The sequence below is a fragment of the Pollachius pollachius genome (assembly GCF_949987615.1).
Source record: "Pollachius pollachius genome assembly, chromosome: 8".
NCBI classification, from domain to species: Eukaryota; Metazoa; Chordata; class Actinopteri; order Gadiformes; family Gadidae; genus Pollachius; species Pollachius pollachius.
The window spans coordinates 10,971,280-10,990,059 of NC_136941.1; the positions used below are offsets into that span (position 1 = coordinate 10,971,280).

Below are 18,780 nucleotides of genomic sequence, written 5' to 3' on the forward strand. Positions count from 1 at the left end.
AAAGGTTCTACCTCACTTTGCACTACAGTACTCACCCTATTTTCTGCAGGCAATGCATATTATAGTTCTCTTCTAGTAATCATAATAGTTGCTTTGGTTAATTGAACTGACGTTCTGGGTCTGCAACCTAGCAAAGAATAAGAAATATTGTTATTATAATTTATTTATTGTATTCGTCCAAGAGGTTGGAAAAATATCATATTTCACATTTAAATGTCAAATGGCTTAAAAAATGACAATGTACAAGGAGAACAACATTGTTTGATATTCTGTTAAAAAAGAGGTCACCTACATGAATAACCATATTGAATATATGGCTATCACTGAATAACTTAAGTTCTTTGTTCTTAAGCACAATGATATTCTGACAACACGACCAAGCTGTATCATCTGTATTCCCAATGCATTCAACTTTAACTCTAACACCCCTTGCTCTCTGCATCCGTCCGTTGACGGATCTCATTGACTCTGCATGGGGCGATCCCGAAATGCATTGTGGGTCCGTTTTTTTAAAATTGTAACTTTTCATGCAACAGATCCTTCATCCAATCAGATCGTGGCTCTGTCGGCAAGTACCACACCCCCATTCATCAGACGCGCCTTCCATCATCCGTTGATGCAAGCTGCGTAAGAACCATGCCCTGCTCCAACTCCACACACAGCTCGTGACCTCATGTCATGGATTAGAGCTCATCCATGAAAAGCGTGCAATCCCGGCCTATTTAGCATCGAGAAGCATAGAATCAAATCTACCCATTCTTGCTGACGCAGCAATAAAATCTATATAGCTTTAGGACAGCAATCTCTCCGGCTTTCACTGCCAGGTCAGGTCCTCAACTGATTCAGAGTCATTGTGACATTCCCTCTATATGTGCTTCTGAGTCTGTGTAGAGCGTGCTGTTGGGGAGCTGGTCAAAGGAGCCTCTGTTGGGCTGGCTGGACACGATGAGCGGCAGGCTGTGGAGGACCACGCCCTGGCCGCCCAGGTGGATGCTAGGCACCAGCAGTCCTCCCCCTCCAGCCACGCACGGCAAGGCGCTGTTGTCCACGCACGCCACCGCCCTCGCAGCCGCCTCCTCCATCAGAGCGCCCGCCGCGGGGGACGCCGTCGTCGTGCCGATGCCTTCCGTCACCACGGTGACCTCGGTGCCCCCCTCCTGGATGAGTGCGCTGAGGCTCTCGATGTCCGAGCAGGTCGCCAAGAAGGTCTGTGTGGCGTTGCCGCCGGGACCCTGCGCCGCGCCGCCGCCGCCGCCGGAGGTCTGCAGCAGCGCCTGGTGCAGCACGTGGCCCCCAGCGTCCCCCGGGCCCAGCTGGGTCAGGAGGACCGTCCCACCGCCCCCGTAGTGAGAGGAGGCGGGCCCACCGAGGGTCGACGGCTGCACGGGGGTCAGCAGGTTGACCTGCTGGATCATGGAGTTCACCGCCATGTCCTGTCCGTCGGGGCTCAGCAGCAGCATGTTGGCCTTGGCCTGGTGGTGACCGTCTGCCGCCACCGCCTGCATCAGGGCATCCTCCGGGCCCAGGGGGTGGGACACGATGATCTTCAGCTGGGCGCTGCCATACTGACCCAGCGGCTCCGAGGGCAGCGGGACCTGGAGACGGGCGTCGGCCTGCTCCGGGCCGACGGCCCCGCCGCCGGGCTGACAGGAGAGGTGCAGCTGCAGTGCATTGTGGGTCCCTCTGTGCTGTTTCCTGTGACTGCGCAGGCTGTCTTCCCGGACGAAGGAAGCGTTGCATATGTCACAGCGGAAGGCCCGCGCCGCGTCCAGTTTGGCGCGGTAGCGCGAGCTGGCCGGCTTGGGGACGTCCCAGTCCACGCTCTTCCCTCCCGCGGTGCCGGATTTGCCGCCAACACTGCTCCCTTTGCCTGGCTTATCCGAGTGGCACTTCTTCTTGTGGATGACCAGGTTACTGCGCTGCTTGGACGCAAAGCTGCAAAAGTCACATTTGAAGGGTCGCTCTTCAGAGTGAACTCTCTCGTGGACCTTGAGCGCCCCCTTGCTGGAGCACGAGTAAGTGCACTTGGAACACTTAACGGGCTGGAGGGGCAGGTGCTCCCGGGAGTGCTGCCGCAGGGCCGTCTTGTTGGCACACTGGAAGTCACAGTGTGGGCATTGGAAGGAGTTCTGGGAGCCGTGCTTGATCTGGATGTGCGACTTCAGGTTGCCCTTCATCGCACAGCGGTATTCACAAAAGTCACACTTGTAGGGCTTCTCGCCTGAGTGAATGCGAACGTGCCTTTTCAGGTCTGAGTTGATCTTGAACTTGGCGTCGCACTGTTGGCACTGGAAAGGCGCGTCCCCTGGTGGAAACGACAAAACAATGCATACCGTTAGGTTCCATCTTGGCAAAATGTACTACAGAACTATTCCCGGGCCAAGGACAGGTAGTCGACTACACACCAGTGTGGGAGCGGAGGTGGACCGTGAGCTGGCTGGAGTTGCGGCTGGCGTAGGGGCAGATCTGGCACTTGAAGGGCCGCTCGTCGTAGTGGATGCGGAGGTGCTTCTTCAGACTGCTGCTGTCGGCCGCCGCGTATGGACAGTGTTTGCACTTGTGCGGCTTCTCCCCCGTGTGCGAGCGGCTGTGCATGTTGAGTTTGTCGCGCCGGCTGAAGCGCTTGTGGCACAGCTCACACTCAAACGGCTTCTCGCCTTGAGGAACAAAACAACACAGGACGTCTTACACCATATTACTTCTATAAAAACACTCTGGAGATATTCAGGATAGGGTGAGCGTACCTGTATGCGTTTTGAGGTGGCGCTCCATGTCCTTTTGGCCATACTGGGTCTTAAAGGTGCAACCTGCAGATGTGGAGAAATTTAGTTTTTACGAGGTGTGTGAAGTCTCAGACCTGTGTGGGATTGGTATTTAAAACAGCTCTCTCACAAAATGAAACACTCAAAGGTTGGATGTGACTGGCAGGTACTGCAGTTCTCCCAGCAGCAGAACGGAAAGAATGTGTTAGGAGTCGTTAATGACAAGAGGCACCGACCTGAGAAACAGCAGCTGTGTCTCTTTGAAGTCAGTGCAGGTTTTAGTTTTTTGGAAGGGTTTTTTTGTGCTTTGGACAGGATCTTTTTGACACCCCTCATAACACACGTCTGGTAGGTTTCCTCGTAAACAAACTCTGCGCTGGAATCTTAAGAATAAAAAAAGACCAGGAGGATGTTACCTTGCCTACATCCACTGCCAACAAAGGGAATATGAAAACAGAACTCTACTGGGCATCCGTTTGAGTTCAGTTAACAAGGAGGTGGGCAGCAGAATGATCAATTGGTTTACCTGTGATTGCAGGAGTTGCAGTAGAGGTAGATATGTCAGAGGTTTGTAGCGAACAGCCATTTTGCTTGTGGGCGAGGAACACTTCAAAGTTATTGTACTGCTGCTTGCAGAAGCCACAGATGTGGATGTCTGGACTAACCTCCACCATCACAGAATGTCCCACTGCGTGTTCAGACGGGAGGGAGTAAGTGTCAAAGCAGGAGAAACAGTTACCCTGTATATTTAGACTGAACGGAGGGTGAAGCACGATAACACAGTAATACTGTTTGATCAGACGGGTGAGACTGAGAAGCAGGAGATCACAGTAATACTATATGATCAGACGGTAGTTATTGAGAAGAACAGGACGAGTTACATCAATACAATCTCTATTAATGGATGGTGACTGAATTGGACAAGGCTTTCAACGGTTGGAGATTTAAGAGTGGACAACAAACAGGAGATTGACGCATACTAGTAGCCTGTCAATGATTTAAGTTTATAACAACTGTGTAAATATTATGAACATGTGTTTTACCTTCGGTGTTGTATGATGTCATCGTTAGTTTTGGTGCTCATGTTCTGTCCTCAGACGGTTCCTTCATATCCTACATAACGGGGTTCATTCAGCATAACACGGCTGTGTGGATACATGTCGGGGATTGTTTACAAGCACTTGTGATGGCACAAGTTTGTTTATCGATCACTCTCTTCCTTTAGCAACATAGATCGCACCAACTTTACGACATGGTCGACGTGGTTTGCGGCAGTGCCGTCTTCTGCAACCAGAGGTGATTTTTCGACAAGAGATCAGCCAATGAGAGGGCCTCATATGTTTTATAAAGGGAGTCACTGCAGCACCTTGTGGTCCATCACCGATATATATCTACCAAAAACGGTTTCAGGTAACACACATTTGCTTTCAAAAAGTGTAATAGATCTGCGACGAAGCTTTCTTCGTTCTACTGAGTTCTGCTTCTTCATTACTTGTCTTACGTTCGTATTGAACGTTAGCGCCACATACTGCTCAGATGTGGAAACACAGCCTAAATGACAGCAATATAGCCTTTAACAATTATCCTAGGAACCTTGCGCTTTTTAAATCCTACATACGAATTTCATTGTTTCCAAATGTTTGACTACTTATATTTACTTCTACTAAAACAACAACAACTACTACTACTACTACTGGAGAAGCCTTTAGAAATATGTTGCTTCAAATCATAAAAAACATAAGAGATGACATCCATCTCCATTGGTAATGGCATGCCTCAACTGCTTCACTGCCACTATGAACTTCAGTTATTGTCTTACTTGATCTCTCCTCTGTAGCCTTCTGCAGTCTGGCTGCATCCCTGCTGAGGCAGCGTGTCCAAGGAAGACAGTCAGGAGGTATAGTGTGCATTCACCCACATGTCATACAGTGCATTTTAATGGCCTGTACAAAGCTGGTTTTAGTGTTTGAGGTGTGCCTTTCCCTTTTCTATACAAATATTGATGGCACATTTGGGGATTTGTGTGAAGAATAATTTATCGGGTGTCAAAAAAGGGAACATTTCACAAGTGGCGTGTTCAAATTTGATAGCGGCAGTGGTGGAGTGGAGCACGAGACAATTAAATAATGACTTCTCCTTGACTGAAGAGCAAATCACGTTCACACATCCACATTCCCAGCACATCCCCTACAATTAAATGTACATCAAAAGACCACGTTTACGCTCAACAGACAAATGGCTCAGAGATGGGCTAATTATACTGAGACCTCTCATCCCCGAGCGGCATTGGGCCGGCCACTGCTCAGCACTTTGATCAGGACCTCCTTTCCGTCTCCTGTTATACAACCAGGCAGAGTATGATAGCACGTCTACCCCTGTAACACACACACACACACACACACACACACACACACACACACACACACACACACACACACACACACACACACACACACACACACACCTTCAATCCGAGACGCTTCTGTGTCCTCATACATGTTTCTATTGTAACTTGATTTACATTTATTCAATTCTTGTTTTTATATTATTTCAGATCATTCTCCATCAGCACTTCTAGCGCATAAGCCGCCTTTAGCCTGACATTATTGACCCATAATCAAATGTTGGGTATCCTGGTGGGTCTATTTGGAGAACCACACATACACACCTCATTCCCATGTCAATTCACCAAGACACGCAAGTATTTACTGAGCATGCAATGACGTCCCTCGTTTCCCCCTGTGGGACAAGGGCAACAATGGGAAGGTTGGTTTGGGGAGGGAGGTGGGGGTTGCTCTGTCACATTATTTCCCCCTACAGAGGCCCGCCAGCTGCTAACAGTTGCTTAATGGCTACGAGCTGTCACAAGACATCACGGCCTGCCGCCACACAGGAGCGGCAGATGCTTTAATTGCGCGATGACTATAGGTTAGTGGAGCAGTTACATAGAATCGCCACCTGGGGGCGCACAAGGAACACCGTGTACTCCGAAAACGAAAGGCAATTCGTTGTTTCTTCTGATAAGATGGGTTTTTTTGGGGGGGAGGGATATGGGGGATTGAGGTATGGTGGGTTATGATGAAGACTTTATTAGAAATACACCCGAAAAAGTGTTTGTGTATTTTTATGATTTAGCTGTGTGTTCTTTGCACTGAGGTGTGTCATAAAGCACGGAAGCGACCTAAAATCCTGTTTAGACCTAAATTATTTACAAGTCTTTGCCACCTCAGGGCGCCCTGTGTTTTGTCAGGCTGTGGAGAGTTTGAGTATTTTCGGTCATTATTAATTGATTTCATTTTTCTCTTCTTGTGTTTCAGGAGTAACTCATTTATCATCAAGAGGTAGTCAATGTTTTGTGAGGTCAAAGTAACGCCACAAGTAGTCCATGGAGCACCCTGCCCTTTTGCGTGTGAATAATAAATTTGAGCAAAAAGGAACCAAACTCAGCCCCCCTAAAATAGGAAAAAAAATAATCTAACAGACCTTTGTAGAAGAAAATATGTAAGGTGTAACGTCATGTCAAATGGTACCCAAGGTTTTCTGGTGTGTAGCTGCCCGCCATAGCATCAGCCATCTCAGATAATGATGTCTCGGAGTCCATCTTTATTTTCTTACACACACACACACACACACACACACACACACACACACACACACACACACACACACACACACACACTCAGCAGACACATATACCAACTCGTGCAAACATACAAAAGGAGTACATTGCCTCACAAACCAGCCATGTGTTTTTTGTATCTGCCAGCTGATGCAGAGCAGATGAACAGCTAGAGGACAGACCAAAGTGGGTCTTTTGGGGGACACGTTACTTTGTAGATGAACTCTACCAGTAATCTCCATTAAAACTCCAAAAATGAATCCTGGATCTAAATAAAGTTAATATATGGAGGTGGAAATCCTGTTCCGTTGTGAACTCATTATTAGTGAAAGGAGGAACCGGACATAGTGGGTGAGCTTTAGAGGAAGCTATTGTGGTGAGTTGAAGTGGGTGAATGTAAATGTGAACAATGAGAGTAGCATGTAGTCTGTGTGTGTGTGTGTGTGTGTGTGTGTGTGTGTGTGTGTGTGTGAGTGTGTATGTGTGTGTGTGTGTGTGTGTGTGTGCCTGTATGCGTGTGTTTTAAATGCATGTCGGTGGCATTGTGTTTTGGCCTACTGTCAGTAGGGGGTGTCCACAATCAGGCCAGGGAGGAAGAGAACGGCTGAGCTTGTTTGAGGCAAACTACAAGGCAGTGTTCCAGTTTGTAGCAGCTGACATTTTGGAACCAGTGGCTCAGCAAAATGGGGAAGCAGCAGAGATGTATCAAAGCCAGCAAATCGTTTGATCCCAAGACAAATGCATTTTATCCCTCTCCCTCTTTCTCTCTCTCTGTTATCTCTGTGGAAAGTCCTAAGTCCACTTTTTTAAAAACTGACCATTAACATTTTTTTTTATGGCTCAGCAACTAAGCATAGCCTTAAAAATTTGACTTTGAAATAAAAGCTATTTCAACTAGCATATATGAATAAATATGCAGTAAACACACTTTTATAATTGTATCTATGTGTTTGTGTATTTGTGTGTGTGTGTTGTAGGAATGTGTATATACTGTATGTGGGTTTGCGTGCTTGTGTTGGCAATGACATCTTTTTAGAAGTTAGATAACAATATGGCGGCCCACATCATGCCCTGCAAACAAAAAACCCTCACACACAAACAGACGCACAAACACACACACACACACACACACACATGCAGACAAACAAACACACACACACACACACACACACACAGAGCCATACATGCGCACACACAGGCACGCGCGCGTGTCAGAGCAGCAACGTGGTCACAGAGGGAGCAGGGCTCATAATTGGACAAAGGTGTCTGTAGATAATGAAGCCAGGCCTCACACCTGCCAAACCGTGGGGATTTCACTTGACTGGCCACTTAAATCTTACCCCCCCTTCGCCGTGGCTCTGCAGGCCAAGAGAGTGAGTCAGGAACTAATGGAAGACAAAAAAAGAGCCACGCACTACAGGGAGGATCCCTGTCAGCATGAAACATATTGTAGACCCCCCCACCCTATCCTCTACTCTACCCAGGCTAACTCTGCACCCCCCCCTGTTCTCCACCCGCAACCCCACCCAGCCCGCTGGTGTCTTGCCGGCCCCCGCTCCGTACGAGCCACCCCACCTCACTTCACTCCACTTCACTTCCCTGTAAATCCTCTCGTGTCAACGGTTTTCATAAGGAAATCTGGGTGGGGGAGGGGGAATGGGAAGGGGGGGGGGGGAATGCTGCACCAGCTATTTTGTTTCAAACTCTCAAAACACTCACTCCACCCCAAGCCGTCGCCCCTCCACCCTCCGCCCCCCCCCACCATCCAGTTGTCTTTGGTGACAAGTGGGTTGTGTGTGTGTGTATGTGCGGAGACGCAGCGTGCCAGCTTTTAGTGGGGTGTCATCTGCACGGTGAAAGGAAAATCTGATAGATGCTACAACTGGGAAATCCTCTCGCTCCTACACATAAAGTTTACACTGACAGTCATCAGTGAAGTTGTGACACTGCTCAAGTAGTAGAAAAGCTACACCAATTAGGGGTTTAGTATACCTTTGCAGAATCTTATGGGGAAAACCAGGGAGGAATAATGAGCGGTAGGCCTACATTCAGTCTCAGTGTGCGTGTGTGTGTGTTTTTTTTCTTTCATGAGATATCTGGAACTTTTTTTTATTTTTTCTCCAGGATTTATACCCGGAATAATTGATAAGGCGTGGCCGGTTATTAAGCCATTGGAGAAAAAAAATGAAAATGTTTGCATATCCGCTACATTCTTTCCTTCCTTTCTTCCTGAGGTTTGCTAGCAGGTAAGCCGAATCCACAGAACGGCTTGCATTAAAAAAAAAAATTTGCATGTGTTGTTTAAATATATACAGGCCTACATATATGTAACAAATACAAAAGATGCATAAAAATTTGCCAAAGCGATTACTTCCAGAACCTAACCAACTCTTAACAAGGTCCAACACCAATTTCCAGTCTTGTCCAGTTGTCGTTGAAGCAGGTTTACCTGCTGTATGCCCACACTGATAAAAAGTAAAAGAAATCGGTCATCAGCAACAATCTGCAACTAGATCTGATCTAGATCTTAACCATATACAGAACTAAGACAGACACAGCTGAGACATGTTTCCTGTGCAGCCATCAACAGCTGCACACTGCATGGAAATTGAATAATGTTTGAAGGAGCGGCTTTGAAAGCCATCCCTTCCCCATCCCATCTCATCTGATGCCTGCTCATTAAAGCTATCCCAAAACGGTGCAAAAAAGTGACCAGATGTTAGGCATACATGAAATTTGTTTATCCACCATCCGTGATCAGATGCCTTATCTGCCCTCTAACAGGCACGACCAGGAGAAGTCAGGACTATCAGGAGCCCCGGACCCGGTGATAAGGGACCACAGCTCGGCCTTTCTTCCGGCCCCAGTTGAAGTCTCTCCCTGCGTTCTGCAGAAGGTAGTTATCTCGTCTCCATCGTCTAGCGTGATAGATTATGGAAAGCGAAACAGCCCTGGGCGTCCGTATCGGCACGGCTAGCTTTTTGTAATAGTACACCCTGGATCTCGTTCAGACCCCTCCGACCAGCCCCCCCCCCCCCCAGCCCTCCTCCCATCATTTACCTGCCGAACCCATCCAAGACGGACACTTTAAGCAGTTAGCCGACTGCACTAACGCGGATCCTCTTTCTAAATGGCAACGATAAGCAACGCTGAAATGTCCCTGAGATGAAATATCAAGCTTATCAAGATGAAACCGTGCAATAATACAAGAATTATCCATCACCATCCATCATGTGCTTTTTTCCTGCGTCCGGAAACAGATTACATGGATCTTAATTGAAATATTATTTTACCTTTTTATTTGAATTATTTATGGGAGTTTGCTGACTAGATTCATACCTCATTGAAAACACATATTATATGATGCAAGAAATACGTGTGTGTGTATGTGTATTTGTAAGCACTCTCATATATTATTTAAAGAAGAGATTTAGAAGCTTCTTATATTGCCATATGAAGAATATCAAAGGGTCTGCCTTTGATATAATTTACTCAAATTCATGGCTTGAGCGGAGCTGTCCATTGGCCCACCACTGCTAATGAGATTGGGGTGGCGGTGGGCGGGGGGGTAAAATTGAGAATGGTGGGCTGGCTGTCATCGGCTAGGTGATGGTTTTAAGAGCGAGCAGTGATACTTCATTAATTAACCTTCACATTCTATGTAGATCCGCTCGTCAAGATGCAGTTAATTAAAGAAAGGTCATTCCAAGGGCTGCCGTGCAAGCGACATTATTACAATGGAGGGATGGCACTGCTTTGAGCGAGATAACACCGGGGAGGGTGGAGGTGGTTGATGTGGTGGTGGAGGTGGTGCTGATGCTGGTGGTGGCGGTGGGTGGAGCGGGAGAGAGATGAAGCAGTCACTGCTAAAATGGCGGAAGACGTGCCTAAGCCATGGCTCTGGTCTTCCTGCGATGGCACTTTAGCTCACACCACATATGGAAAAATAGTGGGTTTGTTGTTTTTGTTATTGGAAGAAGGGGTCAAAAAGCTCTAATGGAGAGAAAGCCTCAGTAAAATATTAATTACAGTCAATGGACAGCATCTATCTTTCAGCATCTATGTATGGTTTTCTTGACACAGTTGTTGGCCTTGACAATTTGGAGCCTATTACCTGACTCCACTTGGGTTGACCTCGCAGGGGTCCAGCGAGGAGCCTCAGCAGGGTATGAAATAGTGATGGCTCATCTCTTAGTGGAATCCACTTCCATGCACTCACTTATTTAAAAAACATTTTCTCCCCATATACACCTTTTGACGGTTTCTCTCCAAGACAATGGCGATAAAATGCAGGTATTAAAATGCACATGGCGATATTTTACTCTGAAGGTATTTCCTTGTTAGGGCTTTTATTAGGGGGAAGGTGCGGTCTCTCATAATGATATTACATTGGGAGCCTGAGTGATTTGGTAACTACAGTCACAACCCAGAGAGTTACTCACTTTAAAAAATGGAAAAAAGGTGATCTTTTCCTGTGCCTGTGCGTGAGAGAGCAGAGGCCACCCTGTAGCGCACTCTTGTTTCGTTTCAGCTTTTCAAAATGTTGCAATACTGCGGAATTGAGGAGAGACCCGGGCGCCTCCCCTGTGTGCCTTCAGCCCTTCAGCGCACACCTAAGTGTCTTTTAGCCATGCTTCCAAAGGCACGAGGACAGAGGAGAGATGTGTGGTGTGGCTGCGTGCAGGCATTCATCTGTGTGTGTGTGTGTGTGCGTGTGCGTGTTTGAGAGAGAAAATGTTTGTGTGTGTGCATGTGTGTAAATGGATGTGTGGTTTCGTGAGTGTGTAAATGTTTGTGTGTGCGTGTGTCTGTGCAAATAAGTGTCTGTGTGTGTGTGTGTGTGTGTCTGTGCGTGTCACAGTAAATGTATGTGCATGTATGTGTGCGTGCATGCGTGCGTCCGTGTACATATGTGTGTGTCTGGGCGTATTCACGTGTGTATTTATGTGTGTGTTTGTGGGGCCTGTGCAAACATGTACCAATGGGTGCACACATGTATGTGTGTGTGCACGCACCTATGTCTATACACGTATGTGCGTCTATAAATGTATGTGTGTGGGGCCGTGCTGGGGCCCCTCCCACCCCCATACAGTAACTGCTGACCCCGGACCAGGCCATTATAGGAGGACGAGGCTGGCTCCCCTGGCAGCAGCCAGCCTCTCCGGTCGCTCGGTGGAGAGACATTACCGCCGGCCTCTGCAATAATTTATCCTAAGAGCGCGGCGAGCCGTCATGTAGCCCCTGACAGAGAGCTGCAGTACTTTATCAGCCCGCCTGTAAATCAAGCTGTGTGTGTGTGGGTGTGGACGGCAACATTGTTTGATCTCTTTCAGACACTCTAATAATCTGCTCCCATCTGATTGATACCTTCACACAACAAAGCACATTACACCGGCCAACCACAGCGGCCATCACTGTGTGTGTGTTGGTGCGTGTGTGTGTGTGTGTGTGTGTGTGTGTTTGCCTGTGTCTGTGTTTAAATGTGTAGGATGTTCTGACTGTGTGTGTGTGTGTCTGAGTGCCTGTGTGTGTGTGTGTGTGTGTGTGTGTGTCTAACTGTGTGTGTGTCTAACTGAGTGTGTGTGTGTGTGTGTGTGTGTGTGTGTGTGTGCGTGTGTGTGTGTGTGTGCGGGCGCATGCAGTTGTGTGATGTGTGTGTGTCCTTTGGCCATCTTTGTTATTGGAGGTGGTGTGGGAGGAGGGGAGAGGAGGGAAAAGAGAGAGGGAGATAGAGAGAGATGAGTCTGCTGCAGAGACACAGTGTCATTTGGAGTCTCTAAACCAACGGCGGGCTAAAGGGTTCACAAAGCGATCATTGGTGCTGGGCGGGGTGGGGGGGTGGAGGAAGATGAAGAAGAGAGGGCAGTGGACCGTAGCACCCGGAGTAGTCAACGAGGCAGAGGAGGGTTACTCAGGCAGCTCTTATTTTGTTAAACAGACAAGGCAGAGGCAAAGGTGACGTGTGACATACCCACCACATGCAACCTGAACACGGGTCACTGTTTACGTCGGGGAATATTATCCATTCAATTCGACGCAAAATGATCTTTGGGTATATTTATTATTTTATTACCAGGTCAGCTCATTTCTACAGACCTATTATTTACCTGTAATAAAAAAATGTAGGCTAGGACCTTACAATGGAAACATGGATTTGGTACTTTACATTATAATGTCATCGACGTAACTGAAAACAATATTTGGATGCCGTTAACTCGTCTACGCCTAAACAATGAAATCGTAACATGTTTGCTGCTTAATAAGCTCGGCTCTAGTTCTACAATGCTACTGCCGGACTTCTGTAAGGATTGCACTGAGCCTCAGCACGGAAACCAGAAGTGCATGGGGCAGAGTCACGCTGTTACCTGTTTTGTTATGGTTATATTCGATGGACGATGGAGTTTGGAGTTTTCAATGGAGTTTTTTCAAGACAATGAAACCAACGAAACTCCCCGCTCAACCAGATTTGAGCTTGCCTGTCATCAGACTTTACATAGATCATATGAAGTCTGATATCTGGGACGAGTGAGGGTTTAACACTCTGCCACTGTGTTCTGTCACCTTTGCATTATCCAAGCAAATACTAAAGAATTTAATCGTATTCACACTCACCTTTGTTCCCACTCCCCTATCCAGTTGTACTTGTATTTATGTTTTTTATGAAGAAGAACACAGAATAGGTTCTCAAGGCTATTTCCCTCTCAAAGTCTCATACCTTCTAGTTAGTTCACAAAACGCGTTCACCTCTCCTGGTCTCCATTGCTGCCAATGAAGGCCAGCTCAATATATTGTTTCTCCATTTTTTTTTATATCTTCATATCTGGGAAAATAACCTGTAGCTTATGTTCAAACAAATACAACAAATGTAAGGTCAAATAGAGTGCTGTTTTGTTCTCCATAAAGGCCTTTTCTTTTTCCTCCCCCCATCCTCCTTCTCATCCACTGCCTCCTATCAAATCAAAGTGAAATGCATTCCTTCAAATTGCCTCCCAACTCCTCGCCTGATATGGCTCATATACAAAGGAGAGCAAAGCTCCGTCCAACAATACCCATACCATTTGTGCCGCTCAGCTTCAGAATGTCATTGGTCTGAGAGTGACAGTAAAACATAGCCCCACCTTCTCCCGTCGGTTATGTTGGAACATGGCTTCCAATTATTCAGCTCCAAATTCAATAGCAATTTTCTGCTCAATGAAATAGTGGTTTCAATCTCGGGAGTGATGTCACTTTAGTGAGATTTTTAAATGGCATGTCTGCCAGTGAATGGATGGACGGAGGAAGATTTATTTTGCTTCAGGAAATGATATTTGTTTGTTCAAGCCTTTCATTTATTGATGAAAAGACTACCTCTTAAGAGGGCTGTGGAATCCATACGGAGATTCATAGTTTCTTCTGCTTGGCAATCTAAGAGGAACACATTTTTACCTTTTTTTAAATGACAATGTCTGCCCTTATGAATGTTGTCATTCTAAAGACGAGTCCATCCCGGGTATGAAATGCATTACACAGGGTGGCAGCGTGCCGTCCTCTAGAGAACGCGGTCCTCACACTGGAATCAGGGCCACTGTTTTGCATTAGCGCCGCTCTTCAAAAGTATCTTTGAACAATAAAAAGGAGGCAATTATAAGTATGTTTATGTGTAATGTATCAGCGGAGCATCCTGGGCCTCATAATGAACGCCACGCAACGTGCACTCAGTGAGGCGTGCACACATGGCTCTCTCTCTCTCTCTCTCTCTCTTTCTCTCTCTTTCTCTCTCTCTCTCTCTCTCTCTCTGAGAATAAACAGAGCAATGGAAATGGTTCTCATTAGTGTTGTTTTCATATTAAGTCCCTCAGACAAGGTTGACAAACCCAACTCCCCGGGCCCGGGCCCTGTGGGACCTCACCGCTTCGATACGAGCTGGGGGCAAAACAACACCCACCGATACCGACACCATTACAACCTACTATAGCTGCTCCCCTCCCCGGTCTAGTTCAGCACCGTTCCATTCCTGTGGCGCCTAAAAGGGACGGACGTCCGCTCCACATCTCGTTCTTATTTAAGTGTTTAACACTTGAGAGATACAGGAAGGCTGATCGAATGACTGATTATTTCCATTGTTTTTTTTTGGTTCTTCGTTTAGTATAGACCATTTTGGGAAAATGGTCCAACCACACGTTTCACAGTCTCTAACCCTAAAGGAGTCATCATTCAACAGTAATTTCACTACTATTAATGTCAAAAGAATGACATTACTGTTCTAGATTACATGTACTGTAATCTAGACCTGTGTCCTCAACCCTTACATGGAGGAGGCACACCATATAGTTCCCCGTATAAACTATAGGGCTTGTACATAAGAATGCATCATGGGACTTTTTGTTGGTGATGCTCCGCCATTTTGAGATACCTTGAATAAATGGAAATATACTGTAACCTAGGCAAATCAGACCTAACCACGTCAGGCATGAGAAACGCTGGGACATTTCAAACATAATAATGTCTTCCAATAATGATCAATAATTTCAAGATTAATTACTAAACAATGACCCAAAAAACATTACTACCAACAACATCCCTATGCTCTTACAATTCTGAAATGGCTGTGGTCATCCCGATGTGACGTAACGACGTACAAGCCCTACATAGGAAAGGGCGAGGGCATCCCTGCCCATAATGAACCTGAGCCATCCCAGTGATGCTCCATTGGGTCAGGTAGCATTGGCAAATAAAAATATACGGAACATTCCTCATAATATTGGAAACTCGAATCATATCTATCTCAACTGTTCTTGCATTGTTGTCTGGTTTAGTGTCTGTAGGCACAGGGAGCCCTCCGGCGGGCCTTTGCCTGGTTTCCTCCGGTACAGGAACAGGGTAGGTCTACCTATTGGGCCCACTGAGGTAGCACTTTGGGCCGCTGTAAATATCTTCTTCCCTGTTATCTCCAGGACCTGCTATTCCGGTAAATACGGGAGAGGTGTAATTCAATAGCGTGTGTCGGGCCATTTGCTTTTAGAGGACATCATAGTTGGCATGGCTAAGTGGCTCCACGACAAACACCAAGATTAATAAATAATGGTGGTAGGAAATGATATTTTCCCAGAAATATTCCTGAGGTCTTTCTTTTTTTTTACTCATAATGTGTGAGTTTGTTGCCACAGCACAACTGTTTCACATAATGCATCCCCTTGGTGTGTTTTTGGTTTCATACTATTAATGGATCAGAATTTGGCTTCTCAAAATAGTGCAAAATCGTGAAAACAGATGTATGTTCTGTGATTGGGAAGATTAATCCCACAGCTATCTCATAGTTTGATGAATATTACTTTACAAAGTTTCACCGTTTGTTCTCTTCCCATCTGGCTCTGCTTGTTATAATTTATAGACAATAATACTAATATTGAACAGTATGTCCCGCACTCTGGAAAGAAATGGCATTTTGTCCCCTATAATACCGCCGTAGGTCCCTGTGGCATTTTGTTATTTGTTGCAGTGTTTGTACTCCCACACACTTTAATATCGCCGTATTGCTTCAATTCTAGCTGCAAGATAAAGTTCTATTTCATTTTGTGGGATTAACTTTCTGGCGAGCAGCGCACGTCTCAAGGTATTTGTTGTGTTTTCTTTTATCTATGAATTATTTAGAAGCCTCAAAAATAGACAAAGGGTTAGGAGCGACTGCATGTCCTGTCTCACTCAGTCACATGTTTAATTTGGTAGGCTGGCGTGGATTGGGGCCTCTCCGCTGCTGGGATTAGGTGTGTGGCTCTGTAATTTCCCTAAAGGAGAAAACACAATGAATTGGAGCGTAATGATAACGAAAGAACAGAATATTTGGCGCGGGGAAAATAGGAAGCTATGATTGCACTGCCGTGGTGGAAGGTGTCACCGATTTTTGCTCCATTATGATTGCCCCACGTGAAGGAAAAAACGAGGCTATACTGTACAAACAGGTGCTCTTCCTTCTTGGCATGTTTCAGATTGATAAGTGGCTGTTGTTGTTGTTGTTTTTTTGGGATGTTCTGACCATCATTTTTCCCATCCTTGTAATATTTCATAATTTAGCTCTGATGTTAAAGTTCACAAGGTCTATTAATAATATAATTCTTGTGTTTCCTTTACAGTCCATAACACTTTTTAAAAATGCTAATGGACTTCAACGAGCACCCGAGCAAGGATAAAAGTGCCCTAATTCCTGCTCAAAAGGTTACCGGGATGAGTTATAGCGGTATAAGCACCTGAAAGCTATTCCCTTGTTAGGTTTGACAAAGGGAACCTGCCATTTCTCCTCTTTTTTAAAATAGTGTTGGGTAATAAATGATCATTTGTGGAATGCGCTTTGCTACAGGCGGTGGCTTTTCCCTCTGACATAACTTTACTGCTGGCTGATTTACATCCTGGAAGTTGTCCCCCAAAATATTTAAAATGAGCATTTTATTCATGACGCACAGCAGACGGCAGTGACACACACAAGAGCTCCTGTTATGCATCTTAGGGGGAAACGGCTAATTAGTTGGCCATGAAAAATGCAGCCATGCCGCTTTTTACTACCGTTCCCCTATTCCCCTCAACAACACTGGGGGATTTTGCAGCACATTTGCACTTATGTGTTCAGAATCAGCATAATAGGAATCATCTGCCAATTTCCCGGCTTTGCTAGCACATCAACACAATCAACCTTGACACCCACACTCGCGGGTATTTATAAATCACACGGCAACACCGAAGGATTCTTGGTTCACACTAAAAACGCGGTGCCCGGGAAGGGCCCCGCTCCACTGCGGCTGATCCCTGGGAGGGTGCTCAGGGTGCTCAGGGTGCTCAGGGTAGCGGTGGGTGCTGCTGAGGGTGCGGAACGTGGGGGTGAGGGAGGGGAGGTGGGATGGAGCTGGGATCACCATGACAGTTTCAGGTGGAAGAGTCTATTAATAGTTTACCTCTCAGCCACGGCTTTTCATCATGTTCAGCTTCGTCCGAAAGCTTCCTGCTACACACTCGCACACACACAGACACAGACAGACAGAAACACACAGACACGCACGCACGCATGCAAGAGAAAGGGCGGCGGGGTCATACTTCTCAATCGTTGGCTTCATTTCTCAGGAAGGTAAGGTTTTGAAACGAAAGGACGGGACACTGACCCGGGCGTTACGCAGGACACCACTTTGTCCTCTTCCAGGTCCTACCGTTGTTTACCCTTCAGCAGGGCCACTAGACTGCCATGATTGTCCGCGGAAAATAGGTAGACGTGTTAGGTTCCAGAGCCACAGAGAGCCATTGAGAGAGCAAGGAACCAAAACAATCCGTCAAAGCCACCCAGACAATAGGATTGATGGAGGTTTTGGTATCCCCCCTCGTCCTGTTGTGAACAAACAAACAAGAAGAGTCTCTCCGGAGCCGAGCCTCTCTGACAGCAGCCATGAGAAGGAACACAATGAAAGCAAAACAATGTAAATAGTTAGCCAGGAAGGCTGTAGGAGACTCCCAGCTTCTCCTTGGTCCTAACACCATGGCTTGAACAGATATGTGGATCCAGCGGTTTGCTGGTGAACGCACCTGTCAGTGTTTCCTGTTGTGGGCTGGACCTCTGATCCTGGACTAATAGATAATAGTATGAGATCCGCTGCCTCCTGCCTGGAAGTTTGGTGCCAGATATGGTAAAATTCTGGAAGCCAGTAAAATTGTAATCTTTATTGTTATTTTTATGGCCTCATTCCCTTATGGCAATTACATGATCTATGGAAATGTGGGAGCATTGTTCCTATTGCCAGATAAATGGTCATCAAGGATGTGTGTGTGGGAAAAAATAGAAGCGACTGAATGTCTCACGTTGTATACGGCCTTGTCCCATGCTAACGTAGCCGCTACTCACTATGCAGACTGTGTACGAACGGAAAAGTTTTTTTGTCAACGTAAAGGAAAACACTGCAGTGTGTTGCACCTCAAAGTACTTTTATCAAATCTAGATTGACAACATTCATTTGAAACTAATGATTTTCCCTCTCCCTGACAACACTCAGTCGCTAACCACCCGAATCCTCACACATTGACTTGCGCTTCACACAGATTGCAACTCGTCCATTTTTTAATTGCGTTCATTTTTACCTGGGTCCCTTTGGGCCTGCTGCAGTGGTGGTCGTTGTCATCCGTCTGCCCTGACAGGATAGAGAGAGAGAGAGAGAAAGAGAGATAGAGAGAATGAGATAGAGGAGAGAGAGAGAGAGAGAGAGAGAGAGAGAGAGAGAGAGAGAGAGAGAGAGAGAGAGAGAGAGAGAGACAGAGAGGAAGGGAGAGAGAGAGAGCGAGAGAGACGCCACGCCACTTTTCACCCCGAGCTGATGTGTCAGGCTTATCACACAGTCGAGCGATCCTGAGGTGACATCCTCCACTGAATCGGTGACATTTCACGGACGG

The 18,780-nt window shown here is 46.5% G+C and overlaps 1 protein-coding gene across 1 annotated transcript; it reads right to left on the reverse strand.

Moving 5' to 3' along the window:
- Window positions 1-307: 307 nt before the first annotated feature.
- Window positions 308-3,963, reverse strand: zfp64 (zinc finger protein 64 homolog (mouse)). The gene is made up of 6 exons (XM_079741682.1): window positions 3,806-3,963; window positions 3,289-3,450; window positions 2,999-3,145; window positions 2,745-2,807; window positions 2,406-2,657; window positions 308-2,305 (listed from the first exon to the last, which is right to left on the reverse strand). The coding sequence occupies exons 1-6, from the start codon at window positions 3,825-3,827 to the stop codon at window positions 849-851; spliced, it is 2,103 nt and encodes a 700-aa protein (XP_079597808.1). The 5' UTR covers window positions 3,828-3,963; the 3' UTR covers window positions 308-848.
- Between the last annotated feature and the right edge of the window lie 14,817 nt (window positions 3,964-18,780).